An 18064-nucleotide genomic window follows, 5' to 3' on the forward strand; every position below is an offset into this window, starting at 1 on the left:
CCAACAATAATCCAGATTCGTTAATATCTCTGTTATCATAGCCGGTACGGTAAAAATGTAAGACGAAATTGATCGGAAATTTAATTCTACATAACTTCAGTTATCTACTATTTACTAATAGGATCGCTCATAACATAAATATGTGAGAATTAAATTTTAGGCCTTCCCCTAAACTACACTTTCACTCAGCGTGAAAGAAATCATATACAGCCTAGATTGTAGCTGCTCATTTCCAGACTTAACACACCGATTTAAATTAAATTCTCGCCACCCACTTTCTCGTGATGCACGTACGGACATACAGACGGACATAGATAACTTAAAATTTAAAAGGGCATTTACTTGTTATTGTTGATACGACCGATTCAGAAATACCATTCTTTTTAAATTCTGAGCGATGTACAGGAAAACTATTATCTATACATACGTTGTACATCTCTATATATAAAATAACTTGTCCTGACTGACTGACTGACTGACTGACTGACTGACAGACGGATTCATCATCGCCGAGCCAAAACTACTGGACATAAAGAAATGAAATTTTGGGCATATATTCATATTAAGACGTAGGTGCTCGCTGAGAGAGGATTTTTGGATATTCCTTCGCTAAGGGGGTGAAAGCGGGGTTGAAATTTTAAAATGAGTTTATGTATATCTCAAAACTTTAAAAGTTTACAGATGTAATAATTGGTATTTAGAATCTTCTTTAAAAATAAGGAAACATGCATTTTTTGTTTTCAGAAAATCCCAATAGGAGGGGTGAAAAACAGTGAAAAAGTGGTTAAATGCCTTATATCAGGATACCGGTACTTATATCTCAGAATCTGAAGATATTACAGACCTGAAAATTATCACTTTCGATCTCTATTAAAAATAAAGAAACACGTATTTTTTTGTTTTTGGAAAATCCAATTAGTGGGAGGATTAAAAGGGGGGTAAATTTTTGAAATGAGTGCATCTATATCTCAAAACTTTTAAAGTTTACAGATGTAAAAATTGGTATTTAGAATCTTCATTAAAAATAAAGAAACACGTATTTTTTGTTCTCCGAAAATCCCAATAGGAGGGGTGAAAAGGGGTGAAAATGGGATGAATGCCTTTAATGAGGAAACTTATATCTCAGAAACTGAAGATATTACAGACCTGAAAATTGGTGTTTGGGATCTCCCTTAAATATAAAGAAACACGATTTTTTTTGTTTACGGAAAATCCAATTAATGGGGGTTGAAAAGGGGGTTAATTTTGAAAATGAGTTATCTATATCTCAAAACTTTTAAAGTTATAGATGTAAAAATTGGTATTTAGAATCTCCTTTAAAAATAAGGAAACACGTATTTTTTGTTTTCAGAAAATCCCACTGGGAAGGGTGGGAAAGGGTGAAAAAGGGGCTGAATGCCTTTAATGAGGCTACTTATATTTCAGAATCTGAAGATATTACAGACCTGAGAATTGGTATTTGGGATCTACTTTAAAAATAAAGAAGCAGGTTTTTTTTCGTTTCTGGAAAATCCAAATAATGGGGGAGTGAAAAGGGGGTTGAATTTTTTAAGTGAGTGTATCTACATCTTAAAACTTTAAAAGTTTACAGATGTAAAAATTGGTATTTAGAATCTCTTTAAAATAAAGGAACACGTATGTTTTGTTTTCTGTAAATCACAATGGCAGGTATGTAAAAGGGTTGAATGCCTTTAATGAGGATACATATATCTCAGAAACTGAAGATATTACAGAACTGTAGATTTGTATATGGGATCTCCTTTAAAAATAAAGAAACACGTATTTTTTGTTTTTGGAAAATCCAATTAATGGTGGTTAAACAGGAGTGGCAAATTGGGGTCAATTTTTCGAAAGACTATATCTACAGAATATCTGAGGAACGTAAAATGGTACAGACGTAAAAAGTGGGTATTTGGAATTTCCTGTAAATGTAAAGAAACCTAGGTGGTTTGCTTTTGGAAACTCCCCTTAAGGGGAAATAAAAAGGGGTGAAATTTTAAAATGATAATTTCTTCAGTATAGATCAAAAACTTAACATGTTATAGAAGTGAAAAATGGTCTTTTATTATTATTATGCGTGAATGGTCCCTTTCGGAACACCCGAAGCTTTATTTATGATTTCGTTTGCGGAGGATCCAGGATGCTTCCATCTGTTGACTAAATATCCTTTACCTTTCTTCCGTCCACTTGGTACCTGCTCTTTTTGGTACTTCATTCTCTGGAGTAACTTCCCAATTGTCAATTTTCTTTCTATATATATTTCGATTCAAAATGTCTTCACAGAGAATTTGTGCGTTCTTCATGTCCGCTTTTGTTTGTTGTATCCAAGGAAAATTCTTCAGTTTGTCAACTCTTTCAAGAACTTGGTGGGTTAGTCTAGTTTCTGGAAGCCTCTTAACATGTCCATAAAATTTTAGCCTTTTCTTCCTGAGGTCTGCCGCAATATTAGATAACTTTTCTGTGGATTTCCGGGTTTGGAGGCGGTACCCTTCTCCCGTGTGTCTTGGTCCTAAAATTTTCCTCGTGATTTTTCGCTCTTCTTTTAGGATATTTTCCAGTTCGCCCTTTCTATGAAGCGTTAGATTTTCCCCTGCATATAAAGCATCCGGTTTGATTACAGTATTGTAATGTTTAATCTTAACGTGGAGAGACATACATTTTTTGATGTAGATTTCTCTTGTTCTCCCATAAGCTCTTCAGAGTTTTTGGACACGGTTGTTTTGGGCTATTTTCTCTTGTCCGGTTGGTTCGAGGATTTCGCCCAGGTATTTGAAGTGAGGGACTCTGTTGATTTGTCCGTATTTTGTATTGAGACTATGGATGTCTAGTTTTGCACAGAAAAATTCAGTTTTCTGGAAGGAGATATGAAGTCCGACCTTTCTGGCACATTCTTGGAGAATTTCAACTTGCTTTATTGCTGTGACTTCATCGCTGGACAAAAGGGCAAGGTCATCCGCGAAGGCTAAGCATGGAATTTCAAGCTTGTTTTTTCGTGTCCCGATGTTTACTGGGTTCCAGCTATTTTGTGCTTCCAGTTCGTTTTCCCATTCCCTCATCACCTTATCTAGTACGAGGTTGAAGAGGAGGGGTGATAGTCCATCTCCTTGCCGGACACCAGTTTTTATCAGGAATTCGTCTGAGATTTCTCCCATGAATTTCACTCTTGACTTCGTGTCAGTGAGGGTATGTTTGGTCAAGTTTAGCGTTTTGGAGTCTAGTCCCTGTTCTTTCAGGATGCTGAACAGAGATTGACGATCAACTAAATCATAAGCCTTCTTGAAATCTACGAAGGTACAGATGATTGGAAGGTTTCTGAGGGCCCTGAATTTTAGAGCGGTTTTGAGGTTGAAGATCTGTTCAGTGCATGATCTGTGAGGGCGGAACCCAGCTTGATATTCACCAATTTTATGCTCTAGTTGTTCTTGTATTCTTTTCAACAGGTATGCAGAGAAAATTTTGTAGCCGACTTCAAGGAGGGAGATTCCCCTATAGTTGTACACATCAGTTTTGTCTCCTTTTTTGTGAAGTGGGTGAATCAAGGCACATTTCCAGTCTTCTGGGAGTTTTTCATTTTTCCAGATTTTCTGTAGGATTTCTGTAAGTTCCTTGTGTGAATTTGGACCAAGATTCTTAAGGAATTCTGCAACAATCCCGTCTCGTCCTGAGGTTCTGTTGTTCTTTAGTTGTTTAATGCGGCTCTGAATTTCTTCCCGGTTTGGTGGAGGTGATTCTGGGTGAGTGAAACTGAATGCTTCTTCAAGAAATCTTTCAGTGGGTTCGGGGCAGTTAAGAAGTTCTGAGAAGTACCGTGCAAGTTCTTGGCAGTTTTCTTTATTAGTAAGCGCCAATTTTCAGTCTTGTTTCCTAAAACATAAGTTCTGTGGAATGTATCCTCGGATTTTTTCTGTGAATTTTCTGTAGAAATCCCTTGTGTTGTGGTTTCTAAAGTTTTCTTCAACTGACTCCAGTTGTTCTTTCAGGTGCTTTCTTTTCTCTTGCCTGATGGTTTTGGATACTTGTTTTCTGGTCTCATAAAATTCTCGTTGAGTTTTCTGGGATTTTCTACTGTTGTATTTCTGAAACGCGGATTTTCTTATCTCTAGGGCTTGGTTGCATGTTGAGTTCCACCGGGGGTGTTTTGCATTCCTTTTTAAGGGTACCATTTCTCGTGCCTTCTGTATGATTTTAGTGTGGAATTCTTCCCATGTTTTCGCTGGTTGATTTTCCCCATGCTTCTTTTAGATCCGTAACGGGAATCTGTTTTTTGTCAAATTTCTATTGTTGGATTTTCTTGGGGTGGTATTTTCTTGGAGTAAATTTTACTTTAACTCTTGTGAGATAGTGATCAGAGTCGACGTTTGCTCCTCTTCTCACTTGTATATCATGTACCTCTTTCTGTAGCTGATACGAGATAGCTACATGATCAATCTGAAATTCTCCAATGGATTCAATGGGGGACCTCCAGGTTTTTTGTTTCTTGGGATGCTTCCTGAGAGATGTGGACATGATTTTAAGGTTGCACTGTTGACATAGTTCAATGAGCCTTGAGCCGTTTTTGTTCGCAAATTTGTGCGCCGAGTAGAGTCCGACAGTTTTCCTGTGTTCCTTTTCTTGGCCGATTTGTGCATTGAAATCACCTAAGAGGATTTTGACGTCATCCTTTGGAATTTTTGACATCACTTTTTCAAGTCTGTTCCAAAATTTGTCCACGTTTTGGGGTTTCTTCTTGTTGTCTATATTTGTAGGGGCGTGTGCATTTATTAATGTATATTTTCTATTGGCACACTGAATCCTCATGGTCATTAGGCGATTGCTGATGGAATTAACTTCTTGGATCGAGTTCAGTATACTTTTATGTACTACGAAGCTCATGCCAAATAAAGGGGTCCTATTTAGAATCTTTTGGTCTGTTTTGCTTTTAATCTATATTAAAAATAAAGAAACGTGTATTTTTTGTTTTCGGAAATACCACTTGGGTGGACGGGGGGGGGTAAAGTGACTGAAAATGGTGTTGATTACTTTTAATTAGGCTACTGATATACTTTTGATACTTGGAATCTGCTTTAAAAGTAAAGAAACACGTATTTTCGGAAAATCCAATGAAGGGGGTGGTGAAAGAATTGAAAAATTAATTGACATAATTGTATGAGAATACATACATCTAATAAAATAAAGTTGTTACAGACGTGCAAATTGGTATTTTGATTTCCTTTAAAAACATAGAAAAACGCGTTGGGGGGAGGGTAAATAAACTTAACGGCGGTGTTGTGTAAAAGGAGGTGAGACCAATTGATTTTACTGTTCATATTGTACTTATAAGGAGCCTCCGTTGCTCAGGCGGCAGCGCGCCGTCCTCTCACAGCTGGGTTCCGTGGTTCAAATCCCGGTCACTCCATGTGACATTCGTGCTGGACAAAACGGATGCGGGACAGGTTTTTTCTCCGGATATTCCAGTTTTCCCTGTCATCAGTCATTCCAGCAACACTGTCCAATATTTCATTTAAATTGTCATTCATCGATCATGCCCTAGAGGAGTGCTTCGGCAGCCGGCACAATTCCTATTATCGCCGCTAGATGGGGCTTTATTCATTCCATTCCTGACCCTGTCGAATGACTGGAAACAGGCTGTAGATTTTCGATGTACTTATTCTGATCATAAACCGATCATTTTTAATCTTTCCTGGGTTCGATTTCAACAGCCACCTTTTCCTTCGGAGAGCGTTCTTAGATTGCAGTAGAATCTCCAGGCATATAAATAAAAATTTGAACACATTTGAAATAAACGATAGGAATGAGATTGACCGTCAAATTGTTCATCTCAATAATATGGTCAGTAATGCACGGAAGTATGTCATTCGTATCGCCAGAAATCCCGCACACTTGCCTAAGCGCGGCAATGGTGCTGGTCACATTGTCAACAATGACAATGCCAGTAGATGTACTGTAATTTACCGCCAAGTAGCGGTCTTGCATCTTGCTGTGGGGTCCAGAACTAATAATAATAATAATAATAATAATAATAATAATAATAATAATAATAATAATAATAATAATAATAATAATAATAATAATAATAATAATAATAATAATGTTCTGGACCTTCGTCAAATTGTGCGGACCGCGCTGGAAACGGGTCCTGGCCTGGTAATGACTACGAATACCGTCCGGCCGCGGGTCAGTACCCCCAAGGCACCCAAGACGACACCACTCCGGATCTCCTTCAGGATTTGATCCATACTAAGAGGCTTATATGAAAAGATGGCAAAGATTTAGGGACCCAACTGACCTTGATCTAGCCCGGGAAGTACGAAATCGACTGCTGGAAAGAAAGCTTGAAAAATGTGAGGAACTTTGCTGTAATCTTTCAGAAGACTAGTCAGATCGCGAATTTTGGCGGATTCTCTCAGAAAAGGAGTCTGATCGCGAATTTCGGAGGATTATGTATAAAACGTTAAGCATTCAATTATAAATTTCAGTATAATACCGTAGCCAAGCACGGGTATCTTGCTAGTATGTGTATAAAATAACATATCCTGACTGACTGATTCATCATCGCTGAGCCAAAGTACTGAACATAAAGAATTGAAATTTTGTAGATGGATTTATATTAGAGTCCAGATGCTAACTAACGGAGGATTTTTTAGTATTCCGTCGCTAAGGGGGTTAAAAGGGGGATGAATTGTTTAAACGAGATTATTTATATCACAAAAACTTAAAATTCTACAGACGTAAAAATTGTTACTTAGAATCTCCCTCAAATATAAAGAAACACGTATTATTTTGTTTTCGGAAAATACCCTCAAGGGAGGTGAAGAAAGGTGAAAAAGTATTGAATACCTTTTATGAGGACAGATATATCTCAAAAAGTGAAGATGTCACAGACATGAAAAGTGATATTTGGATACTCTTTTAGAAATAAAGAAACACCATTCTTTTTTTTTTGTTTTTGGACGATACAATTAATGAGGGTGGACAGGAGTGACGAAGGGGGTGAATTAAATAATATCTACAGTATACCTCAGAAACATAAATTGTCACAGATGTGAAAATTGTTATTTGGAATCTTCTGTAAACGTAAAGAAACATATATAATTTTTTTGTGGAAATTCCACTTAAAGGGAACTAAACAAGGGGCGAAATTTAAAAATGAGAATATCTAGAGAACATCTCATAAACTTGACATGTTACACACGTGAACATTGGTATTTTAATTATTTTAAAATAAAGGGACATTTATTTTTTTTTGTTTTCGGAAATACCACTTAAGGTGGGGGGGGGGGGGGTAAAGGGAGTGAAAAGCGTGTTGAATTTCTTTTACTGGAATAGTGATATCTCAAAGACAGAAGGTGTAACAGAGGTGAAAATTGGTACCTAGACTCTCCTTTAAAAATAAAGAAACACGTATTGCTTTGTTTTCGGATAATCCACTTAACGGGGGGTGGGGGAAGAATTGAAAAATTAGTTGAATTATTTGTATGACGATACTTAAATTTAAAAAAATTGAAGGTGTTACACAATTAAAATTTGGTATTTGGAATCTCCTTTAATCATAAATAAACAAGCTATTTTGAGAAAAAGTCAACTTCGTAATGGGAGGAGGGGGGGGAAGTGTTGAATTATTTTTATAAGGATACATATAACTCAAAAACTGAAGATGATACAGTCATGATAATCGGTATTCGGAAGGTCATTTATAAATAAAGAAACGCGTTTTTCAGTTTTTGGAATATTCTTTTTAGGGTGGAGGATGAAAGGCAGTAAATAAATGGAATTATTTTTATGGTAATACTGACATGCCGGCCCCGTGGTGTAGGGGTAGCGTGCCTGCCTCCTACGCGGAGGCCCCGGGTTCGATTCAATGCCAGGTCAGGGATTTTTACCTGGACCTGAGGGCTGGTTTTGGTCCACTCAGCCTATGTGATTACAATTGAGGAACTAACTGACGGCGAGAGGATTCGTCATGCTGATCACACGACACTTCGTAATCTGCAGACCTTCGGGCTGAGCAGCGGTCGCTTGGTAGACCAAGGCCCTTCAAGGGCTGTAGTGCCATGGGGTTAGGTTTTGATAATAATTATATCTTAAAAACTGAAGATTTTATAGACGTGAAAATTGGTATTTGGTACATCCTGTAACAAATTCACTGGTTTTTCAATTTCAAAATTCAAGTATCAACTTGGGGGGAGAGGAGTAAAGAAGGATTAGAAAAGGGCATAAAAATTGGTATCTCCTTTCAAAGTAAAGAAACACGTATTTTTTTGTTTTTGGAAAAACATCGGGAGAGGGGACTGAATGAATTAACACATTATTTGAATTCTTTGTATGAGGGTACTTAGGGATACATCTAAAAAATAGATGTTAAGGACTTGAAAACTGGTATTTGGAATTTCCTCTAAAAATAAAGAAACACGCATTTTCGGCCGTGTTATCAAATAGGGTGGGGTGGGATGGAAAATGAGTTCATTCTTTTATACGAGGATACATATGTCTCGAAAACTGATGATGATACAGTCCTGATAATTGATATTTGGAAACTCCTTTATAAATAAAGAAACACGTATATTTGTTTTCGGCAAATTCGCTTAAAGAGGGGGGGGGGGGTGAAAGGAAGTGAAAAATTTTTATTCTTTTTATTGGTATGCTTATATCTCAAGAACTGGAGGTTACAGACGTGAAAATTTGTATTTGAAAGAAGATTCCAAATAAAGAAACACGTATTCTTTGGTTTCGAAAAAGCCACTTACAGGGGGAGGGTGAAAGTAAGTAAAGGAGTTGATTTCAGTTTGTGAGGATGCTTATATCTCAGAAACTGAAGATGTTACAGACATGAAAGTTGATATTTTGAATTTCCTTTAAAAATGAAGAAACACGTATTTAGTGTTTTCGGAAAGTGAGGGAAGTGAAGAAGTAGAATTCGTTTTATGCGGGTACTTATATCTCAAAAGCTGAAGCTGTTACAGACGTGAAAACTGGTATTTAGAATCCCTTTTAAGAATAAAGTAACACTTTTTCGGAAAATCCACTTAAGGGGGTGAAAAAATTGAAAAACCAATGAATTTTTAAATTGAGTACCGGTATATCTAAAGAATATATGTCAAAACGTAACATGTTACAGACGTGAAACTGGGTACATTGATAGTCCTTTAAAAATACAGGAACATTTTTTATTTTCGGAACAGGCAATTAACGGGGGTCAAAAATGAAGTGAAAAAATCGTTGAATAATATATTATGAAGATACTTACATCTCAAGAACTGAAAATGTTACAAACGTGGAAATAGATATTTGGAATCCCTTTTAAAAATAAAAACGAACATGTTTTCGACTTGAGAGAAGACTGTTTCTCACATGTACAGATCAATGTCGCAATGGTCATCTCAGCTCTCAAAAAGGCAATACCACAAACGTAGTTTGCAAAGAGTTTCTGGGGTAAATGAAACTCAATTTTTCAATTTTTCTAGCGATTTTGATAATATCTTAATACAGTACCGAGGAACGATTTCTTGTAACAAATTACGAAATCCACGCGGGCGAAGCCGCGGGTAACTGCTAGTTTCATATATATGGGGTAGTCAAATGAAAACCGAACACCCGCTGCAACGTGTTTAACATATTTATGCGAAGTAAAACAGAACGAGAGGATCAATTCCAGTTTTGTAGAAAGAGGTACGTCACTGACGGATGTACAACCGCACCCACTCTTGCACTTCTTCGTCCAAATGAAACCGACGTCCACGAACATCTTCCTTCAGGTTGCTAAGAATGTGAAAATTACAATGTGAAAAATCCGGACTGTACGGAGGATACTGAAGTGTTTCCCAACAAAATCGCTGAAGCGTAACTGTCTTGCAGTGATATGCGCTCTTCTCGGAATCTCCTGTGCCACTCGTGCATGGATATGCTGTATTCGCCACATACAGCAGACATGCGACGATGAGTTTAGCGTACCCCAGCACAGCCACCAAACAACGATTCACGTTTCACTGATGTTCTTTGCTTGCCTCCATTTCTACAGCTGGACGAACACACCAGAACAGTCCGCGCACCAACAAAGACATAACCCAACAACTGCGTGCACCTGTGGTATAAACTGACTGAGCAAATATCATGGGATAGCGGAGCACTGATGCGCAGGTGTGTTGTCTGCGCACAACACGCCCCCTCTGCCAGCGGCAGTTGTATAGGAGACCGTGTGAGCAGTGGCTGTGCATGTGAAAGGTGTAACATGGAACGTCGTCGTGAGCTGACACCGTTTGAACGGGGTATGGTGGTCGGTGCCCGACGGATGGGAAGTGCGATTTCTGATGTGGTGCGGGAATTCGGCTTCACACGATCAACCGTGTCCAGGGTGTATCGTGAATGTTTGAATGAGGGTGTCACCGTCCACAACAAACGAACGACCGGCCGTCCAGTCACCCTCGATGACCTTGACCGGCGGCATTTGAGACGGATTGTCAGTAGTGGCAGGCGGGCAACCGTGCAACAAATCACGGCTCAGTTCAACCCAGGCCGTGCTAGACATGTCTCCCAGTGGACAATTCATAGAAACATGGGTTCTATGGGGTATGGGACCCGGCGCCGCATACGGGTGTCACTGTTAACCCAACGTCATCGGGCACAACGACGCACATTTGTCGCCAGTCGCCAGGGATGGACACTGGAAAAATGGCGTAATGTGATATGGTCGGACGAATCACGATTTCAACTACACCATGCCGATGAGAGGCACTATGTATGGCGCAGACCACATGAAGCGATGGATCCCGCCTGCCTCGAAGGTGTGGTCCTGGGCGCTGGTGTCCTGTTATTGTCTGGGGTGCATTTTCCTGGTATGGAATGGGCCCCCTAGTGGTTCCGGAAGAGACTTTGAATGGTACGCGGTATGTTGAGCTGCTCGGAGACCATCTCCACCCATTTTTGGCCTTCCAGCGCCCAGACGGTTCTGCTGTGTTTCAAGATGATAACGCGCCGCCACATCGTTCCCACGTCGCCCGGGAATGGTTCCAGGAACATGCAGCGGAGGTCCAACGACTGCCATGGCAACCCAGGAGCCCCGATGTGTACCCTATCGAGTGTATCTTGGATATCCTGGAACGCAGGCTCCTTGCCATGAATCCTGCACCCACGAACAGACCAGCATTGACAGCGATGGCAGTATCGATACGTAAAACAATACTGTCACCTTTCGTGCGGGATGTGTGTTATGGCGGGTGTTCGCTTTCATTTTATTGCCACCTATATGATGTGAGTAAAGAAATGAAATTACAGTTAAGGCTGTTTGCGGATGATGTTATACTCTATAGTTGCAGGATTGTGAGCGACTGCCAGTTGACCTAGACAGTGTTGTGAGATAGACAGTGGATAATGGTATGATTGTAAATCGGATGACAAGTCAGGATGTAAGCTTCACCAACAGGCAAAGTCGTCTTACTTTTCATTACTGTGTTGATGGGGTGTTAGTACCTCATGGGAAACACTATAAGTAATCAGGTGTTAATACATGGAATCATCATCTTTGAGGTAATCATATTAAGGAGGCTGTTAAGAAAGGTTACAGATCTCTTCACATGGTTATGAGAGTATGTACGGTTTGTAGAAAGCACGTAAAGGATAGGGCGTATACGTCTCTGGTAAGACCCCAATTAGCGTGTGATTCCCGTGTATTGGACTCACATCAGGTCTACTTGATATGGGAACTGGAATAGATTCAAAGGTAAGTAGAACGATTTGTTCTGGTTGATTTCTGATAAAGGAGTAGTGTTACGAAAAGGTTGCAAAGTTTGGGCTGGGATTACTTGAGTGTAAGGAGACAAGATGTTCAACTAAGTGGTATGTTTCGAGCTAACAGCAGAGAGATGCCGCGGAATGACATTAGTAGACGAATAATTGAGCGGAGCTTTTAAAAGTAGGAAAGTTCACAATATGAATATGAAGTTGGATTTCAAGAGTCCAAACTGGAGTAAATATTCATTTATGGGAGGAGGAGTAAGGGATTATAATACGTTATAAAGGGAAATGTTCTATAAATTTCCAAGTTCATTGAAAACGTTTACGAAATATGTAGGTAAACGACTGAGAGGAAATCTACCACAAGGGCGATAGCACTAAATGTAGATCATTGATGATAATAGACTAAAGTTTAATTTTTTATAGTGGTTTCGTAATATAAATAATAATAATAATAATAATAATAATAATAATAATAATAATAATTTCACGAGTCTTCTGCAGCCAAATGCAGCCCTTGTAAGGAATGGGAATTCATGTTATAATGAGTTCTTGGTTCATAGTTTTACAGGGGTTAAAAATTGGCTTTAATATTGCACAATTTTTGTTAATATTTTACACGGATCATTTAGTGAAAGGTATAAAATGGTTGGGAGGTATGCAGTTAGGTAGAAATAAAGGTAACCCTTTGACCCATGCCGACGACTTGGTCTTGATAGCAGACTCTGCTGAAAGCCTCCAATCTAATATCTTGGGAGTGGCAAGTAATGAGTATGATACGAAGGCGAGTATTTTCAAGACTAAGGTGATATCTGCAGGGCAGAAACAGAAGAGGATAATTATGTTGTGTTTATGTTTCGTAGAACTAAAGAAGGTATATGACAGAGTACCGTTGGCAAAAATATCAGCCATACTGGGGAATTATGGTACTAAGTGCAAGCCAATATTATTGAAACCAATCAATGTTGACAGTTGGGTTGCAGTGAGAATTGATGGTAGAATGAGTTCTATATTCAGTATATTTACAGCGTTTCGACAAGGCTGTAATCTTTCACCTTTGTTCATATTTTCCATGGATCATCTACTGAAAGGCAGGGAGGGACCGATTTGGTAGAAATGTAGTAAGCAGTTTGCCCTATGCCGACGACTTGAAGCTCATGGTGGACTGTGCTGAAATCCTGTAGTCTAATGCCTTGAAACGAGTAAATCGATGTAATGAGTACGATAAGAAAATTGGCATTTCCAAAACTAAAGTGACGTACATAGGAAAGAAACCTCAGAGAATTGAATATCATATCACAAAGCAAAGACAGGTAGATCATTTGAAGTATTTAGGATGGGTATTTCCCCAGGATGGTAGTATAGTGAGAGAGATAGAGACGGGGTGCAGCAATATAATGCAGAGAGCTCGTACCAGCTTTCAACGCTATTCTATAAGGAGAATGTTAGCTCCACGACGAAACTATTTTTACACCTGTCTGTTTTTAGACAAACTTTGATTTACGGGAGTGTAAGATCGGTGGACTAAGGATATATTTTCCATAAGTTACAAATAATGGATAAGAATGTGGTGAGTATGGCCGCTGATATAAGCAAGTGAGAACAATGGAAGGAGAGTAATCGGAATGAGGAAATGAATGCTAAGTTAGGGGTAAACTCGATTTGTGAAACTGTCCGCATAAACCGGCTTCAGTGCTGGAGTCACGTATTGCTAATAGAGAAGGATAGGTTATCTAGAAGATTAATGGAATTGGTCATGGAGGGTAAGAGAAGTAGAGGGAGACCAAGATGACGATCGTTAGATTCATGTTCTAACGATTTAAAGATAAGAGACATGGAACTAAACGAGGCCACAGGGCTATTTTTTAGACAGAAGACTGTGATGGCGTTTAGTAAATAACGGAAGGTTGCAGACAGTACCCTGAATTTGCATGTACGCACTAATATAATTCTATAATCGTTTTTCTTCCTACATTGTACAAAAATCATGCATTGCTACGCACCTCGTTTGCATTAGTTTGTGATATTTAGTACATAATATGGACTTTGAGAAAGTTATGTATTCGTAATACCCGTTGATTTCTAACAGGTAAATTAATGGATGCTGGTTTCTCAGTTTATATTATTCACATACAGTTACGATCAAACTTTGACATAAGTCTTATAAATCAAATATTAAGCAACAACTTTCCGATGTATTCACGGATACTTGTAGTCCTCTTTGAACTCAATTCACCAACCCGTCATGCAATTATAGATAGGTTTGTCACTTTCTTCAATAACAATTTAAGCATACGTTTTATGGATTCAGTGGTCTATAATCACATGCTTATGAGGCAGTTTTCAGTGACCCCAGATATTCTCACTCTGGGAACTAAGATTAAAACTCATGTTTGATCATTTCGGCGTTATGAAAATTACATTGACGATACCTCCATATGACAGGCAAGATGAATTATTATTTTGAAAATGTCAGTAATCAACTTCCCCTATGGGTTTTTAGAAACATGCTCCAGTGTTAAGGGAGTAGCTCCTTAAATGATCAATGAGCATCCAGCGTACTGAATTCGTTGTACGTTTTATCCCATTTTCTTCAAGCACGTTGACATTGGTTATCCGGAACAAGAAGTATACGGCGTTCATCGGAAAACAATGACATTAAATAACGGTCCATCATTTGTAATAACAAGGTTTCACCATAAACGCCGAGGGTGAAGAGTTTCATTATGAAACATTTTTCATAGTTTATGTTGACACAGGACACCAAGATAACAAAGATCTTAGTTTAACTCAAGCAGTCATTTTCTGCTGTTGTGGCCCATGTAAGATCTGTGCGAGGGACGTTCGTGAATATATCTGTTTCCATGTAATGACTGAATGTCCGAACCAAATTAGTTTAGTTCACTTTTACACATCTCATTGAGAGTGCTTCCTTATTCAGAGTGACCATACAGTTACGATCAAACTTTGACATAAGTCTTATAAATCAAATATAAGTTCAAAACAGTGTTATCAACACGATGACTGAGCTTCCTTTCGGATGGCATGAGTTCAAAATATACATTTTACGTCGTTTGGCTTTGTTTTGCTTTTAAGAGTTTGCAAAGAATTGGCATGTTCCAGCAATGTAAGGGGCATTTCATTTGCTATAACATACACATTTAACTATGGAAACTCCAGAAGAGCTTTGCAGTGGTAGCATAAAACTATTCTGTGATCTGTGGTACATGCATCTTATAATACATGAAATACTAAATTTAGCAATGAGTTATAAATAAAGCACAGGTTTAGCAACACTTACCAAGGAAAAGTGCTTCACGGACCATATCTGGTGGAAGAACCCTCTCGACCGTGTCTTCCTCGTCTCCTTCCCACATCACTGGAGATACCTTAGCCACGCATTTTGCTTTCATTTGGCCATCAATGAAATGCGATCCCTTAAGTTTGAATTTCAAGCCAAGAGCGGACGACATCAGTCCATGAACATGGATTATGGGCGGGAAGTTCACCATCACTTCTGGATCAGTGATCTGGAATGCAAAAAATGTATTTACTGATAAAGTAAGGATAAATTTTCATGCATAAAAAAATACTTATTAGCGAGTACTTCAGCTAACTAAACGTACCAAACAACATTATTTACCAAAAATGTCAACGCTAATAATGTAATTACGTAGTAATAGCAACAACACCGAAATCAATGCACAATATATTATGTCTCCTACTACTGGTCCCTTGATCATTATTCTAGTTTATATTAAGTCATTTCAGGAAGCTAATATTGACAAACAAGTTCCAGGCTTCTTTACCTAACCTGACGGCATATGATTTGGGGAGAGCACGAGTTCTTGCTCCATAATAATCGACTGTGGTGATGAATACATTGAACATCTGTAATTAAAAACAGAAATGAACCAAACAACTGAGATGAAAGTCTACCTATTAACACTAATGGTGGCGAGAACCGCCCATGAAATTTTAAAATAAAAAGGCATATTTACAGGATTATTTCTTCGCATCACTACTCACTTGTCAGTAAGTGGACATGAAGCACTGCAACAACAGTGCACGTACAGGAGCGGGACATTTAAACACGTGCTGGTGTTTGCTTGTAGAGGAGAAACGGTACGCTTTCGGATATAGCTCCTATTCAAAAATAAATCTACTCGGTCCACACTGCAAGTCCTCAAAGTATGCAATAGAAATTTATGTACACTCTGTAGAAAAAGAAACTCATAGAACCGATGAAGTGCTACCAGAGGTTAATACCACGCGCATTGAGAGTATGAATACAATTGATAATTACCAAACATCAAATTCGAAAGGCTGACCATATCACTCGCATGCCTAACACACGCCTTATTAGGCAAGTAATGAAATCATAATTTAGAAATTAACTGATTATTTAAGGAAAACAGCATAAACGACACCAGGGCGTTCCGACATCTAATATGAAAAACTATCACATGGGCATTTACAATTAGGTGGATGCAGTTTCGGATCAAATGCCGTTTGGACGTATTGTCCATCAAGCGCCACAATATTTTGTACGACTGTGATGAAGGCAACAGCGCCATATAATAATAATAATAATAATAATAATAATAATAATAATAATGATAATAATAATAATAATAATAATAATAATAATAATAATAATAATAATAATAATAATAATAATAATAATAATAATAATCTACAAAACTGTAATGATCAACTACATGGGGAGAAATTGATGAGCAGAAATGTAATACTGCGCCTCTCATTTATTGATAGCTGCTTCTCTATCACATCCCTCTATCATCACGCCGGTTTAATATTTGTACATATTTCAGGTAATCCTTCTTCCTTACTATTTTATAACCTTGATGATACTAGTCAAATATTACTAAATTATTCATACAATAATGATACAATCGCAATGCAGCTTACTAATCCAATAATTTATGAGCCTTCAAAATCAATTAAATATATCGTTCTGAATAAGACTATAAAATTACATACACTCTCGAGTGGTTACAGCGGTCGCAAGTTATCTTGTACGATAGAACAAATGCCAGTTGCGCTGAATAATTACTAACTCCCATTAGGCGGTTGACGCCAGTAATCTGTTCCCAAAGTTGAGGGAGTAGGCCTACTGCTTTCGAAAGACAATCGTCATACATGCCAGCGAGTGGATGCTTGTGATAGTAATTTAACTTTGTGTATAGTACGGCCAGTAATGAAATACAGCTATTTCAGAAACGTGTATGTTTCTGGAAGAGATATATAAATGAAAGATAAAATTATTAAATTAACTTAGGTTGCGATCCTTATGACTGAAATAACTCTTCACTAAAGGTAAAGGAAACACATGAGGAAAAGTTTAGATGTTATGCATATTAATTGATGAAAAGTTGCATCGACCTGCTATGCACTACTAGATATAACGTGCTATGTGTTGAACGTTTTATGGAGAACAATACTATTTCTGGTGTTATATTAAACTTCGTGTTGCGAAGGATGCGCTATACACTTCGATTGCTTTCTACTCAAGAGGTAAAAATTTCTTCTTATATTATTCGTAGGATACAATAAAAAAATTCAGTTTAAATGCTAAGTATTTAGATGACAAAGCTCATTTAATGAAAGGAATTCTGCTCCCTCAGCAACATTCACACTCGCCTGCATATATTTTGCTGTATTTTCACTGTTTGTTCCCAACACACTGGCTCTCCTTAAACAAAGAGGGACCGACAACGCATTGTTACCATGCCATTCTACCTTAGCCATGTTAATCGATTTAAATATGTGTACAGTCTGGTTGGAATAGATGGAGTAACACACCACAGTATTAAAAACAGAAAATAAAGGAGGATAATTTGTCTTATAAAATTATACAAATTTTTCACTTCAGTAAAACTGAACACTAGAAGATTTGAGTGTACAGTATTCGAATTTCCATAAGACGTCTATGTTCCTCATTTGTATCTGTCATGTCATTTTAATTCATTACTTCGACTCCGAGTGAGGAAAGCACGATGTCTTTTATATGGATGAAGGCATCGCACAACATCTAGTTCACCTACATACAGTATTGGCTGATAATGGAAAAAATTTTGTTCACAGGAGAATGGCGGAAATCCTACCTTGACATGGTGTACAAATTGTTTCCGACAGGATGGAAGGTATATCTATGGGAGATATGAATAACATTTCAAAACAGAGCACACATAATGATCAAAGAACAGCTTTATTCCCGCAATGACCACCGATTAAGAACAAATCACTGCACTGATCGCGTAAGTTCCCTCATCTGAATGAAAAAGAACTATTTTCGGTGTGGTAAGTTATAGTG

The 18064-nt window shown here is 38.0% G+C and overlaps 1 protein-coding gene across 1 annotated transcript in view; it reads right to left on the reverse strand.

Annotated features, from left to right (window-relative positions):
- Positions 1-18064, reverse strand: part of LOC136863761 (uncharacterized) — a 558429-nt gene that overhangs the window by 20922 nt on the left and 519443 nt on the right. The window contains exon 5 of the mRNA XM_067140113.2: positions 15029-15257. Coding sequence (XP_066996214.2) covers positions 15029-15257 — 229 coding nt within the window. The remainder of the gene's footprint in view (positions 1-15028; positions 15258-18064) is intronic.

Source organism: Anabrus simplex, chromosome 2, assembly GCF_040414725.1.
Source record: "Anabrus simplex isolate iqAnaSimp1 chromosome 2, ASM4041472v1, whole genome shotgun sequence".
Lineage (NCBI taxonomy): Eukaryota > Metazoa > Arthropoda > Insecta > Orthoptera > Tettigoniidae > Anabrus > Anabrus simplex.